At 37.7% G+C, this 14,697-nt stretch overlaps 1 protein-coding gene across 2 annotated transcripts in view; it reads left to right on the top strand.

Moving 5' to 3' along the window:
* The first annotated feature begins 930 nt into the window (after nt 1-930).
* LOC107101464 (putative E3 ubiquitin-protein ligase SH3RF2) overlaps nt 931-14,697 on the top strand; it is a 29,104-nt gene continuing 15,337 nt past the window's right edge. Inside the window, exons 1-5 of one of the 2 annotated variants that reach the window (XM_015400408.1) lie at nt 931-1,213; nt 1,475-1,826; nt 7,625-7,897; nt 11,809-11,904; nt 12,776-13,141. In XM_015400408.1, coding sequence (XP_015255894.1) covers nt 1,476-1,826; nt 7,625-7,897; nt 11,809-11,904; nt 12,776-13,141 — 1,086 coding nt within the window. In that variant the 5' untranslated portion in view covers nt 931-1,213; nt 1,475. Of the gene's footprint in view, nt 1,218-1,474; nt 1,827-7,624; nt 7,898-11,808; nt 11,905-12,775; nt 13,142-14,697 lie in introns of both variants that reach the window. The other variant, XM_015400401.1, reaches the window with a different exon arrangement.

Raw genomic sequence — 14,697 nt, 5'->3', positions numbered from 1 at the left:
AATATTTTTTTAGATCATTTTACACACATACAAACAAATAAACTTTACATAATGCATATTCATTTGTATAATAAAGTGTATTTATTTTAAATAAATAATCATCCGGTTTATGCATTTAGCATTAAGAAAGTATACTTACTTGGTGCTAAAGAGTATTTATTTCAGATGTTGAAATAAATCTGATTATTATTGTGCAATTCAAAATTTGAATTTAATTATTTGAAATAAATACATATATTTTATTATATATTAATTTTGGGTATGTATATTTATGTTTTTTTTCATTTTTGATACGCATTTGGAAATAATGTTTTATGTATTGCAAAAAAATAATCCTGGCAGTTATATATTTTAAACCAAATAAGCTATATTAAACTAATGATATGCATAATGAAAGGTTTATCTAATAATTATTTTTGTTAAGATTATCTAAAAAAAAAAAAAAAAAAGGAAATGGTAATTGTTATATAATTAAATAATCCATAAAATGGAAAAGAACCAGAAATATGTGTTTTCAATCTATTTTTCTTATCCGTAGATCGGAAAGTTTTTTTTATTTTATTATTTTTTTTATTATTTTTTTTTTATTAAATAAATATATTTTTTAATAAAAAAAGGAAACTTGTTTTTAAACATTTTCCACACTCTTTAGAAGAAAATCAATGCTTCTTTACCTAAAAAAAACAAACAAAATTGCAACATGTTTTTCAGAGCAGATATTTTTAATAAAAAAAATGTAAAAAGGTAATATAGTAATATTTTAGCTTTAATCTGCTTTTCTTTTGCTGGACTCGATGTAAAATTGTATTTTGGATTTTAAAGCTCTCCTGGTGTAGCCTAAAAGTTTCCCTCAGGTTCTTCTTTTCATTTTAATGACTCATATTTAACGCTTTCCAAAACTGGTTTTTACAGTGCAGGCTAAGGGTTAAACTGAAACTCGTCATGACTCTGAAATCCGACACAGTTCCTGCAGAATGAGTCTTCCTGGAGTTGAAACCTTTCTGTTTTCCGCGGGTTTGTCTCGGCCAGAGGCTCCACAGGTGGGCTCCGTGTTTGGTTCCATGTAACCGCTGAGCTGAGGTGTTTCCTGGCCCCTCAGAGCCGCTGCGCTCCTCCGGGTTCACGCATGGCGACCGCCGCCGCGAAAAAATTACGCATTTCCTAAAGCCGGAGCGCTGGGCTATAAACACCGTGGCAGGCCGTGGAGTGACGTGTAGGTAAGATTTAAATGAAAATACTACTACTAGTAATGTTTTTTCCCCTTCACATGGAGGATTACTGATATTTCCTGTTCCTACCTGTGTACTCAGGTGAGTTAGGACACCTGTAAACACGCAGCGCTCACCTACTGTAAACACCTCCTATACTAGATCCGTATTTCTAACTTAGTGAAGTCATACTTTATAACTTTATAAAGTTGTTCTGATGTAGTTTAAATGATGTAATCAGTTTTATTGTGCCTCCTCTCTCTCAGCATGGTGGATTCCAGTATTTCCGATGGCCCCGAATCGGAGCAGCAGACCCTGCTCTCCTTCTTGGAGTGCCCTCTGTGTTTTGAGCGTCTGGACGCCTCTGCCAAGGTGCTGCCATGCCAGCACACCTTCTGCCTGTCCTGCCTGGAGAGGCATGAGGTGGCCCAAAGCAAACTCTTCTGCCCGGAGTGTCTAGCTCCTGTTCCTGTTAGGAAAGTGGAGGAGCTCCCTGAAAACCTGCTGCTGGTTCGGCTCCTGGAGGGACTCCAGGGCCTGTCTGGTTCTGGCAAAGGCCCTCAGAGGGGCCGGTATGCAGTGCCTGTAGATAGGGGCGCCTTGAAGGTTCTGCAGCAGGTGAGTCAACACAGAGAGAGGCAGGGGTGCAGTGAGGTCAGTTCATTACACCTAGATCATAAGCTCTGCATCTATGTGTGTGTGTATATAGGGCTACCTGTCTAGCCCTCAGAGTGAGGACCATTTTTCCAATTTCACCATCAGATTGAGGACCAGTTGTTGCAAAGAAAGGACATTTTGCTGGTCCTCCAGGGGCGGAGCTTGATGATGGGCCAGAGGTGGCCATGGCCACCCTTAGCCAACCCTGTGGCCACCCCTACCATTTATTTCCCTCTAATACAGATAGTGGCAAAACATTTTAATTTTTCTTATATTAACAATTAATTGACAACAAATTCTGCACATCAATATACTAACATTAAAGATGATAAATACAGAATTCCTGCTCTTTTCAGAACTAGATTTTGGGTCTTATGGGGTAAAGAGAAAATGATGCGTCTCTGCAAGTCATTTGGGAGTCTTCAGTGAAATCATAGATAAATAACAATTTTAATAAAAACTTATTAACTTATCAATTTATGTAGATATTAGTATTTGTAAAAATAGATTTTATGCAGATTATTACTGATAAAAGTAGGTAAGTAATGATAATGGAAAAGATGTTTGCCCAAACCTCAAAGAATTTTATCCACTGTACCTTTTATGTAGAAAGCACAGATATTTGAATATCTTCCTCTAGCAAAGCCTGTGGGAAAGTATAGTTTGTCTTTATTTAGAAAATATGGATGTTTTGCTCGTTAATTTTCCTGTTGGAACAGTAGAGATTGACCGTGAGCTTTTGGTGCCTATCTGCTTTCGGCCACCCCTCAGTGTTCATTTGTTATTGCCTGGCCACCCTTATTAAAATGTTCGGGCTACGCCTCTGCAGTCCTCACATGCTTATTTAGGGCTAAGGTGTCAATTGGTTAGGGTTAGGGTGAGGTATGCATTGGTAATGGTTAGGTTTAGGGTTAGTTTTAGGGTTAGGGCATAGAAAGGGTTAAAAATGACTGAACTTCAATGGAAGTCAAAACATGGTCCTCACTATGATGGCAGAACGAGTACAGTATGCGTGTGGGTGTGTGTGTGGGGTGGGGGGTGTTCATTTTCACTTCAACAATTATGTCATTGCAAGATGAGGTGTTACCGAAAATAAGTGTATGTTGATGTTCACAACCACAGAAACGTGAGCTATATTGTGCAACCTAAAGGTGTGGCTCGGTGGTAATATTCAGACACAAGCGACTCTGCCTTTAGGGCTGTTTATGACCTTCTTCCAGATTAGGGTTGTCAGAAGTATTGATAATCTGAAAAGTATTGATACTCAAATACTGTATCTAGATACCATGGGCTACTTAATTACCATGGTATCAATATTAAGGGTTGTTTGTGAATATTTGCTCATTTTAATCTTAGATTTCCAGATTATTTGGACATAAAAAATACATAAAACAACCTAATCATTTTGTATAATCTTTTTTTATTTGGGTTATTTATTTTACATTCATTTGCACACATATTTAACTAATATAATCTCAGACTGTTAAGAAAGCATATTCCATGTTGAGATTATAAAAGGAGATTTTTTTTATTTTATTTTACTGCAAATGGTTTTATTCCCATTGTATCAAGAATGGTATCGAAAAATTTTACGATCATGACAACTTTTCTTTTCCAAATCCTATGTTGAATGTCTCATTTGGACTATTCTATACTCACAGAGACATTAAAAGATAAGAGAAAAACCCTCATTTATAAAATAAAAAAAAAACTGAAAGAGAGAAATTAAAGCCAAATGATCTACAAACAGATTAATATGGCTCAGCAACTTTAACAATCCTAAAATAAGAGACGCTTTTTTGCCGCTCTGTACTAAAAATCATGTAATCAAAGGTTGAATTTATTGCAGATGAATCCCAATAATTTTGGAACGGATAAAAATGCAAGCCTTTTACAAATCAACTGCGGGTTCTTTAATAAAAAAAATAAAGAACATAATTATGAAGTTTGTCAACTAATATAAGCTATTATTGTTGCAGAAATGATTTGCATTAGTGCACAATTCTGCATGAAACCCATTTACGTTACGTTTGACGTTTATAATAAAGATACCTCCCTTAATTCTGTCTAAATTTTAAACAAAGGTATTCAAAGTAACTGTGTAGAGCCTAAATATGATGCAGACAACTATAAACTAGAATATTTTGCCAAAACTTCTACAGAAGATATAGAAATTCATTAATCTCATATCCTGATATGTTTGACAAAGGAACCAAATGTTCTCGAAGATAAGAGTACTCTGAATTTTTCAGTTTGTTGTGTTTTATGACAAAAACAGAAGAAAAGCGTTTATTATGAAACGTAGCAAATCTCAGAGAAGTTACTTTCTCCAGTTGGTTCCGCCCTCAAAAAGAAAAGTTGTCATGAGTGCAAAGACACAAAATATTGGTTTAAAAACTAGGAATTTTACCTTATTTTTATTTATATAATAAGTTGTATCTTTCTTTCTTTCTTTATTATTAATAACCATGTTTAGAAGTTTTTCATGAATTAAAAAGTTAGAGTTTTTCCACCCACCCAAACCTCTAAATACACTATGGCTGCCTTTGCAAATAATTGTTAGTAATGGTTGCAGGGAATTGTCATTTATTTGCACCTCTGATGATGTATAATTCAGTAGATAATGTTTCTCCAAGGTAATAAATGGACTTATTACCTGTTCACCACCTCTGCTTCATATCTTCAATGTACTTCTCTTTGTGTTTGAACAGCTTGCCTTATCAGGTCTTGGTAGTACCTATTATAACATCACAGTTAGTTATTTACTTTGTAAATAAATGATACCGACACTTCTTCTGAGGACAACAGATGGCAACCTTTACACCGCGGTCTGAGCTATTTTACTGAAATACATTTGTTAAAACACAAATCTTGAGTTTGGCATTTGACCTTTTAGCAATATTATGAAATAATTAGTCTTTTGTATGCATGGCCGTGATCCATGTTGAAGGTTTTAGGTGTAAACAATGGAAAAATTTCCCGATGGTTGTTGCTACTTGCCCATTGACTGGGCTCCAGTTAGTTTTTATGGTGTTTCATCTCTTATGCACGTTGGTGCCTGAAGCCGTTTAATTAATTCTGTAACAGTCACACTAGAGTATAATCCCATGTATTAAAATGTTTTTCTCTGCTCCTGTTGGCCTGAAGCGAGGAGGTCTGTTTAGAACTGTATATAGATGGTTCATTGTTCCACTGATAGACGTTAACTCAGAGATGAGGGCTCAATTCACACATTATAAAGAGCTGAATAAATAGGGAATTAATTTGATCCATTATTTTTGTAAGCAGAGGATATTTGTTGTAAATGTTACTCAGAGAAGAAAAAAAACCTCTATGATGAAAGAAAGTAACTTTGGTGATTTCTCAGATCTTTGTTTTTAATTTTTTGTCTAATTTCCAAAGCAAAACGCTCGCTCTTGAAGCACACATTGACCTTTACAATGTTGTTGCCACCTGTAAAGACCAATAGGAATGCATGTTGAGTCATCACTCCAGAGAAAAGCTTGCCCTCAGAACTGAAGAGAATATGATATGAAAAAATGCATTAAGAAAATGGTGCAAATCGTAAAATTCAATCTGAAAAGCAGAAGTTAAAAAAAGAGTAGAGAAAATGTAAAATCGGAAAAAAACAAATGTAAAACTTAAAAAAATGTAGAGAGAAAAAAACTACCTAAATTATGAAAAAAAAAAATTGAAAAACAAAATATGAGAAAAATTGAAAATTACTCTGAAAATATATTTTAATTAAAATGTTTTTCAAAGTTTACTTTGATATGTTGCATTATTTTCCGAATTTCTGTTTACAAAATGTGTTCTTTGCATGCAACAATAATGGACCAAAATTCACAGCATAAATACGAACCCCTGTATTTCCCCCTGAGTCCCATTCTTAAAAACAAGCCTCCACTGACAAAGCCAGTGCACACGTTAAAGTGCTCATGGATAATTAATTAATACTAAGGGGTATGCATTGATACAGAAAGAGCGCTCAGGTAACAAACTGAGAGATTCACTTATGTCCAGATCACATTCTGAAACGCAACACCTGGGACCTGATTGCCATGATTAGAAATGCACAATATTGGAATTTTGTCAGATATACGATATGTCAATATTTTACAACTCACCTGGCCGACAAGCTGTCCCAGCATTGTTTCCCTTAGACCTCCTTTCAAATACAATATAGTCTCTTCCTCATGTCCTGTTCAGTCATTTTAAATAGCAGCTCGGCCATCAGTCTTTGACAGATATCAGCTATCTGATCCATGCCACCAACATTTTTACCTCAGCATCTCTTCTGTGGCAGACTCATGCATCGGTTGGGTCCTGCAGGCATGTGTATCAAAAACATTACCTTTAATATTGGAGAGTTATATTAAGTTAAGGATGTTTTTCTCAGCAGAGTCAATGAAGCTGGTCAGGGTTGATGGGATACAGCTAAATACAGGGCTAACCTAGAAGAAAGTCTCCCAAAAGCCCCCAGAAACCTGAAGCCAGAGTGCAGGTTTGAACTTTAGCCAAATAACATAAGAGTTGGTTTAGCTCAATACATATTTATTTATAAAGACAGTCCAGTCAGGAACTAAATCCGTTTGAGAGTTTGAGGCGAGGGGTGAAAAGTAAAGCATAAGGTTATAATCACAGACATTCCCTAACCAATCTATCTGAGCTTGATGTAGTTTCCAAAGAAGAATGGGCAAAACTTCAGTCACCAAATGTCTAAAGCTGGTAGAACAAAAAAAAAAAACATAAATGGCAGCTAAAATTAGAGTGAAAGATGGCTCTATACAGTATTGATTGCTCACCAATCATTTTAGGATTATATGAAATTACTTTTAAAAAATATGCATTAAAAAATATACACACACACACACACACACACACACATATATATATATATATATATATATATATATATAATTTTCTTGTCAATTCAAATTTGTGCAACTCAACTGTGCTTGTGAGAATATATGTAAAATATATTGTATATGAATACTATGTATGTATAATATGTATTTTAACTTAACCCTGTTTTAGGGGAACTTTTAACAACTGTTCAGGGTCAGCAGAAGATTAAAAATAGCTGCTAAGACTAATTCTGGTACATTTACAGAAATGCTCATTATTGTACATTATCCTTCTCAAGTACACTAGTCAAAAATATACAAATCAATTACAAACAAGACTATAAATCTAACAAGACAAAATATGTAAAATTTAGAGTATATGAAAACTTTTGCACTGTAGTACATGTTTCTCTTAGGCACCAAAATATAGATAAAACAATTGCATGTAAAATGATACCGTCGTGTCTGACATGTAAAACGATCCCAGATTCAACCTCCTGAACTGAGCCGAGCTTTTTGAACTCTAACTGAACTCAAGGTGGGGATTTGAAGCAAATCTTTAATGAAGCAGGTTGGACAAAATTCTAAATGCACTGAAACTAATTTCCTTTTATTTATTTATTTTTTGAAAGCATCACAACTAGGAATCCATGATATTATCATAGGCTGATATAAGCTTCACAACTAAATATCAGTAGTCTACCATTCTATAAAAAAAAAAGAATATGTTTGACATATGTAAAGAGCAACTCAAACTTTTTTAACCAAAAAAACATCACTCACTTCTTTTTGCCATGTTTTTGAACTCAACTCTAAACAGCTGTACACATTTTTACAGCCAAATTCAATGTGAAGGATCTTTAAAAGAAAAGATGAAAAACTGCAGATATTTGACTGTTTCCTGTTCTACAGGCAGCCTTAAGAACGTCAGCGAACAACCATCGCACTGACATGTCGGGGGAGCCTGTCTTCCCTCCTGAGCATAACTTCCCCTCCAGCCACAAAACGGAGGACAGCCGCTACTATGGAAGCAGCAGCGACGGGAGCAGAGCGTCTCTCAGCCAGACGGCCCAGCTGCAGCCCCTCCAGCAGGCCCAGCCGCAGCCTCTCTGCAGGGCGCTCTGTGACTTCAACCCCGAGGAGATGAATGTGGAGGACACCAAATATTATCTCAGCTTCCTCAAGGTCTGTTACTCAACACAACATTAGCACCGCAGGGGAAGCTCACAGCTGCACTGCTACCATCATTTACAAACTATAAAACCCAACCTATAATGCAGTATCAAAAAAGAGGGAAAAGATAAACTCATCCATAAATTTAAAGACTATTTAAAGGAGCCAAATTTTTGTCTATGTTATTTTAGTGTTGCAGCTATAAACTCCTTTTATATTCACAATTTCACTGTATATTTGTGTAAATGTTATTATCAGTTCCCTGAGGTTGAGTGTTCATGTAAGATGGTGTAAATAAAAATTTCGCACAATAATCTTCAGTTTGCATATCTGGAGAATGTCTAGATTTTGTATTAATTTTCCTGAATCCCTTCATATTTTGCATATTTTATAAAGTTGTCTTGGATCATTATCTCCCACTGTTTTCTTGGTTCAGTGGGATACTTTGCAGCTTTTTTTTTCCACACCCATGGCCGTCACAGGAAAATATCTGTTTCTTCATTGGTTCTGCATATTTAATCTTCAGACTTGTTTTACAGGTCTGGTTGCATCCCTCTATACCCAGCTTAACCCTCCAAATGTCCTTTGCGATGAGTCAGAGATTTCCATTCTCCCTCGTTTTTTAGTTTTTAGTTCAGACCTTAAATTTATCTCCATCCTATATTAAAAGTTACATTTTTTCAAGAGCTTGAACCTAATTGTTGATGCCTTAAAATAATCAGAGCTGCTTTTTATCAGGACTTGTTAAAGGGAGTTGGATACTTGAATAAAACCCTTATTACTTACGATAAAAAAGAGACCATAGGCACTGCAAGGAGGCTTAAGAGAAGCTGATTTTTGAAGTTAGTAAATCTGCAAAACGGATGAGTTAAGGGGTGTAATCAATGTAAAGTGAAACATGTTTGGACCACCATGTCACCGTGGGCCTGTCTTTTGTTTAAAACCTCATAAGATGGAAGTACACATTGCTAGATTACACAAGTGACAAGAACACTGTCCCAAGTGTGAAACACAGAGGAGGCCCTGTTATGCTCTGGGACAACTTTGCTTCATCTGGCCCAGGGGGTCTTGAATCATTTCACGGTTCGATTAAAACTCAAGAATATCAAGGGATTCTTGAAAGAAATGTGCTGCCCAGTGTCATAAAGCTTGACGTCAGTCAAAGGTCAACAGGATAATGACCCAAACGCTCAGCAAAAACAGCCAAGTATTGCTCAGAGGAAAACATTGGACTGCTCTGTAGTGGCCTTTCAATGAACCCAAACCTAAATGTTATTGAGCATGCTTGTGTCATGATATTTTTAAGAGATCTGACCCAAATGCAGGAAACCACTCAGAGAACCAGCGTAAAAGTTTAATAGGTTTATTGAAATAATCAATAAGGAGATCCAGGGAAACTCAGAGAGCTGGTGAACCGGAAATGGAAGTGAGAAGGGAAGTTCAGAGGTTAGTTCTGGGTCTGTGGGAATTTTGAACAACGTCTTGTAAAAAATCAGAGATGAACGGGACTCGCATTAGCAGAAAAAGGTTCTCTTCTCAGAATCCAGTCAGTGTGGGTTTATCCAGAGATTGGGGGGCTCGTTGGAGGGTGGACAGGTTTTTGGTTATGTTGGTTCCTTGAGGAGCTGTGGAGCGGACTGCCACTTAGATTTCCAGGAAAAATTGAACGGGTCGTGTGGAGATTAACCCCCTGCTCAGTGTGAAGCTCAAAACCATCCTTCCAGGGGGAGAAGGCCAAAAATCCAGTTTGCAGGATGACTTCCTGCCGAAAAGGCAAAGACAAAAACAAGGTTAGAGCTCAGAGAGACAAAGACTCAGTTTAACTCAACTAAACTCAGCTTGGCTAGAGTACCCAAAACTGGCAAACACTCTGGTGACGAGGTAGTGGCAGTCTACCGCTTAAGAGTCCTCAGTAATGAGCACAACCAGCCAGGTGTGTGGGAGGACCAACCAGAACAGGGCGCCACCTGTTTGTGGAGGGAGAGAACACAAAAAGACAAACATAGCCTACACAAACTGGATTCCTTACAGCTTGGTAGGAGCTGAATCAGGCCGTCCGGAAAAGGCAGCTTTCAAAGCTGAGACAACTGTAGCAGTTTATTCATGAAGAGTGAAACAGAATACCTGCTGAGAGCAGAAGTCTCATTGAAAGAAACAGGAATCTTTTGACTACAGTGTTTGCCTCAAAATGATGTGCAACAAATATTAAGTTAAGGGTACATCCATTTTGTCCATGAGTTTATTTTTTTTATGATTCTCTTTAAGCATGGATGAAAAGACTTTTTTATTTATGACTACTTTTGTCAGATGTGAGTAATTTCTGTGACCATTATGGGATTTTCTTTCATTTAACAAGGGATACCAACACCTTTGTCCACATGTGTAGATTTGCAGAAACCACACAGAGCAGTGTTTTTGTTATTTTTGTGCTTGTAGCAGTGGCCATAGTTGGAATGGAGAATACAATGATTTACAAACTGGGAGGATTTACCTCGGAGATTATGTTACTCCAGTTTGTTTAAATTCCAGTTATGAGGATAAAGAGCTCTGCATAAGTCCCTGCACCCATTTCAACATAACCCAACTGTAATAATTAGTTTGTGTTTGTAGCTGGAGTAGCAATAGTTGTTTTTGTGTCAGTTTGTCTTTTACTTTCCTGTTTTTGTCGATAGTATTATAACGTGGTCTGTTTACTTATTCCCGAGCTGCTGATACCAACTTTAGCTGATTTTCATTTTATTGTACACTGTAAGAAAATATAAGAAAAACTTTTTTAAAATATTAATCATCGAGAGCAGAGACAACATCATATGTGTGTGGTTATAGAGAACATATGCTTTAAAATATGCTTTCGGTGTTTTTCTTATGACAAATTAGTTGGGACAGTGTTAATTTAACAGCAAACTCTTGAGTTGGATCAACAGAGAATGATGATCTTTACCAAAACATTACTGCCATTTGGTCAACCCAGCATTGGGTTTATTATTTATGTGGCCTTCCTGTTATCTGCTGAGAGTTGTGTTCTCTCTGACAATAAATGAATCACAGACACGTCTTAGAGTAACAGGTTTCCTTTTAGACATCCTCCTGACCCCTGATTTTATCCTAAACACCTTGCTGACTCTAAAAACCGCTAGCATTGAGGGTTATATGTTCAGTAGCAGCTTCCAGCTCCACAGCACATCTCTGCTTGTATTATGGCCTCTTTCCAGTTCAATATGATGTCTTCTGTTTTTAGAAAAGGGCTGGATCTTTAAGCTTTTAAGCTGAATGTCACTCTCCAGGGGAGCTGAAAATTGTCCGATCCAGGTTGCCAACTGATTTCTTTGTCCCTCTTTAATTTTTACCCAAGAACAGCAGTAATGAAAAATGTATTGATTTATTACGAAGGTTAAAAAAAAGTCAGCCATTCAGAAAAAAAATCTGACTTATAGCCTCATTGTACTGGCCTATCATTTTCTATTAACAGTGTGTGATCATGGATCACTTACTGCACAATAAAATTCTGGCGGTACCGTTATGTAATGGTCACTGCTTTTTATTCGCTCTTGAAAAGTGAGACTTACGGAGCCGAGGGCCCTGACCTCTGCTGCACTGTTCGTTACTTACCCTCAGGCGTCACTGACGCTGTTATATAAGGGCCTCGGTTTCTTGTGTCCTCTCCATTAAAGCGCACTTCAGCTGGCCTTTCTCTTTAATGGAGGTGGGCAAATGCTTTTTTTTTTTCCTTTTTTTAAGAGGTTGCCCACAGAAAGCAGGCCTGCAGACACAAAGCGAGCCCATGTCACATGTTGCAGCAGAAACACAGTACTGAGAGTTTTTGGACTGAGTGCTCATTCTCTGGGAAGGGCTCTGCCAGTTTTCAGCCAGCTGACGTTTTCCTGGTCTTCTCTCTGTTTCTGTCAATTCATTCCGGTCTGCAGGGCGACATCCTGACCGCCATCAGACGAGTGGATGAGCAATGGTTTGAAGCAAAGCTGGGGGAAAAAGTTGGGATTTGTCCTATACAGTTTATAGAGGTGAGCTTCTTTCTTATTCTTTTTTTTTTTCTGTTGCTTAACTTTTCCTGTCATTTCTTCAAATCATACAGAAACTTAACATGTATGTCTCACTGGGTGGACCCTGCATTTTTTTTTCATTGAAATGTTTGATTCATCAGTAAAGGTCACTTTTATGCTGCAAAGCGCTGAGGAAGAGGACTCATCTGTGAAGCTGTGCTGTGTCTGCAGCTGCTCATTAGTGTGTGACTGTGTGCCTTACTCAGGTTCGCTGGGCTTGCTTAGCTTGCTGGCTGTCATTTGTTTTCCTCTGTGCTTTATGCCTTAAGGAATTAACTTCATCCATGCTGGAGAGCGTTGCATTTGCTTATACAGTTGCTACACTGCTGTGCAGCACTCAGTCCTGGTTAGCTCTTCTCCAAAAGTGTCCTCCTGTCACTAAGACACCTGCTTTTGTCTTCACATTCTCTTGATCCTTCCTTTTATCATCTATATTTGCCTCTGCTTGTACTTTTCTCCTCTTCAAGCCTGTCTCTCTTCTTGTCGTGCAGCCAGGCGTGAAGACGCGGTAATGCTTTCTCAGCCTGGGTGACATAACAGCACATCCCAGTGCCGAGGGAGCAGCATCAACCCTGCTATGCCTGTCTGTCTGCCTGCTCCTTTCTCAGCATCGCTCAGCCCTTCCTGGCTGATTGGCTGGTACTTATCCTGTCTGCCTGCCAGCCCGTCCAACAAGTTGTAAGGGAGAGCCGAGTTGTGATCAGTGGGTGTGTTTAGACAGCCGTTTTGCACATCATCCCGAGCAAGAGGTTGTTAGGCACTAGCAGCATGCAGGAGAGGATGTGGCATAAATTCAACCAGATTTTTAGTTTTTCCTCTCTGAATGTTTCAGCCAAACTCCGCTGCAGCCAAGCTGCTTAAAGGAAAGGGACGGAGCGGGAGTGACTCAGCAGAACCTCACCATCAGTCAGGGAGTGGGGGCAAAGAGAAGGCCGCTGACGCACCCAGCTGCTCGGCCCATCACGGAGCCCCGCAAGGTCAAGCCAAGACGCCCTCCGTCAACACTTTGCGGAAACAGCCCGGAGTAAACAGCTCCTTCCAGCCGCCCGCCAACATCAGTGCCTCATTCAGCTTCAACCCTCAGGGTCAGCCGCAGCACCTCTTGGCGCCCTCTGCATCCCACGGCCGCTCTCACCCTCACAGACTGAACTCTCGGCGAAGTAGCCGGCGCTCCTACTCTCACAGACACCTGTTACAGGTTAGTGCAACTCTGCAGTCTCTGCTTTACTTACATCACCCATGTGGTTGATATTTTCTTAATAGGGATTCATTCAAACAAAAAAGAGAAGAAAAAAAAGAAGAAAAAAAAAATATATATATATATATATACATACAACTTGAGAACAGTTGAGATGATAAAGATGTTTTGCTTTAGTCATGAAAAGATAGAGCTGACCTCAGGAATGCAGGGAGGGAAATAAAAACACTTAGCTGAAGTAGCGGATGGGGGGGGTCCACCCGTATGCTGGCTGGAGATTGATTAAGAGGCTTTTATTAAGAGAAAACAGATGTGGGAAAGTGCAAGATAAGAAATATGTGAGTGGACTGTAGCTTTGAAATGGTCTTTAATCATCTGAGTATCGGGGCAGAGTCCAGGTTTTTTTCCCTAAAGACATGAATTCCAGCCTAACAGGGTTTATAGGAGTGTGTCCTTTTTTTCCGCTGTCAACTCAAGCATTGTCTTGCTCAATACAGTACAAAAAAGGGCTGTTTTCCATAAAGATTGAAACTGAATTGTATGTCATAGATAAGATCCTTTGTGAATCAATTGAAAATGTAACTGTCTTCGTGATAAAATGTTTACAGTGAAATGAAGCATCGCTTCTCTAAAGTTGCCCAAAGTCAGAGAGAATTGCTAATAAGCCAAATATAGCTAGATATAGATATATTTATACAGTATATGGCCCATATGACTCGTTCTTCTATCTAATCCATGTTGCTTGGGGGTTAAGAACCTCTTGGTCATAGTAACTGTAGTTTCTCTCCCTTTGGACACTGTTGTTCACTTATTAAGTGATGATTCACAGCTAGAAAACCCATAAAATCTTGCAGGCAGGAAGACTGTTGTGATAAAAAAATATATCTTAAAGTTATGTGCAAGTTGTGCTATAAAAGTTGCTCCTCCTTAATGATAAAAATCAAGATATGTTAAAAAGTATTCAACAAAGTTACCTCTAGAGATGAACCCTAGTTAAAGAAAATTAAAGTTAAGTATTAGAAATATTATAGTTTACATTAGAATGTGCAATGCTGTTAAAATAAGTATTAATTTTCATGTATGTACTTGGTGTCAGACTTACATTTTTAGATCAATGAATGCTTTTAAAGTGCAGAATAAATAATGGGATCTTAAAGGGAAGATTTTATTTATTGAGAGAAAATAGTAACACAGTTTGAGAGCAGAACTTTATACCTACAGTCAAACATGGTGGTGGGAGAGTGATGATTTGGGACCGCTTTGGTTCCTTGTCTTTATCTAATGTGAAATCCTATTTTCAAAGCAATTAAAAAGTGCACCATATTGGATTTGATCATTTTTCATCTGTTTAGTTAATTTTGTAACGAAAAAGATTTTTTTCTTATTACTTTAAACAAGAGAATATTGGTTATTGTTAAATCATGATCTTATTTTTTTTTAGCTCTGAAGCAGCAGTAAAGTCGTCCCTTTAGGTGAAAGCTCTGCAGTTAAATAGGATTTCAGGAATTTTATAAAAAAAGAAAAAAAAATTTAATGTACTCTGCCAACATTTTCTA

This window comes from Cyprinodon variegatus, unplaced genomic scaffold (assembly GCF_000732505.1).
Source record: "Cyprinodon variegatus isolate N-32 unplaced genomic scaffold, C_variegatus-1.0 Scaffold31, whole genome shotgun sequence".
Classification (NCBI taxonomy): domain Eukaryota; kingdom Metazoa; phylum Chordata; class Actinopteri; order Cyprinodontiformes; family Cyprinodontidae; genus Cyprinodon; species Cyprinodon variegatus.
The sequence above is the reverse complement of the archived record's forward strand: the minus strand, read 5'-3'. Positions and strand labels throughout refer to the sequence as shown.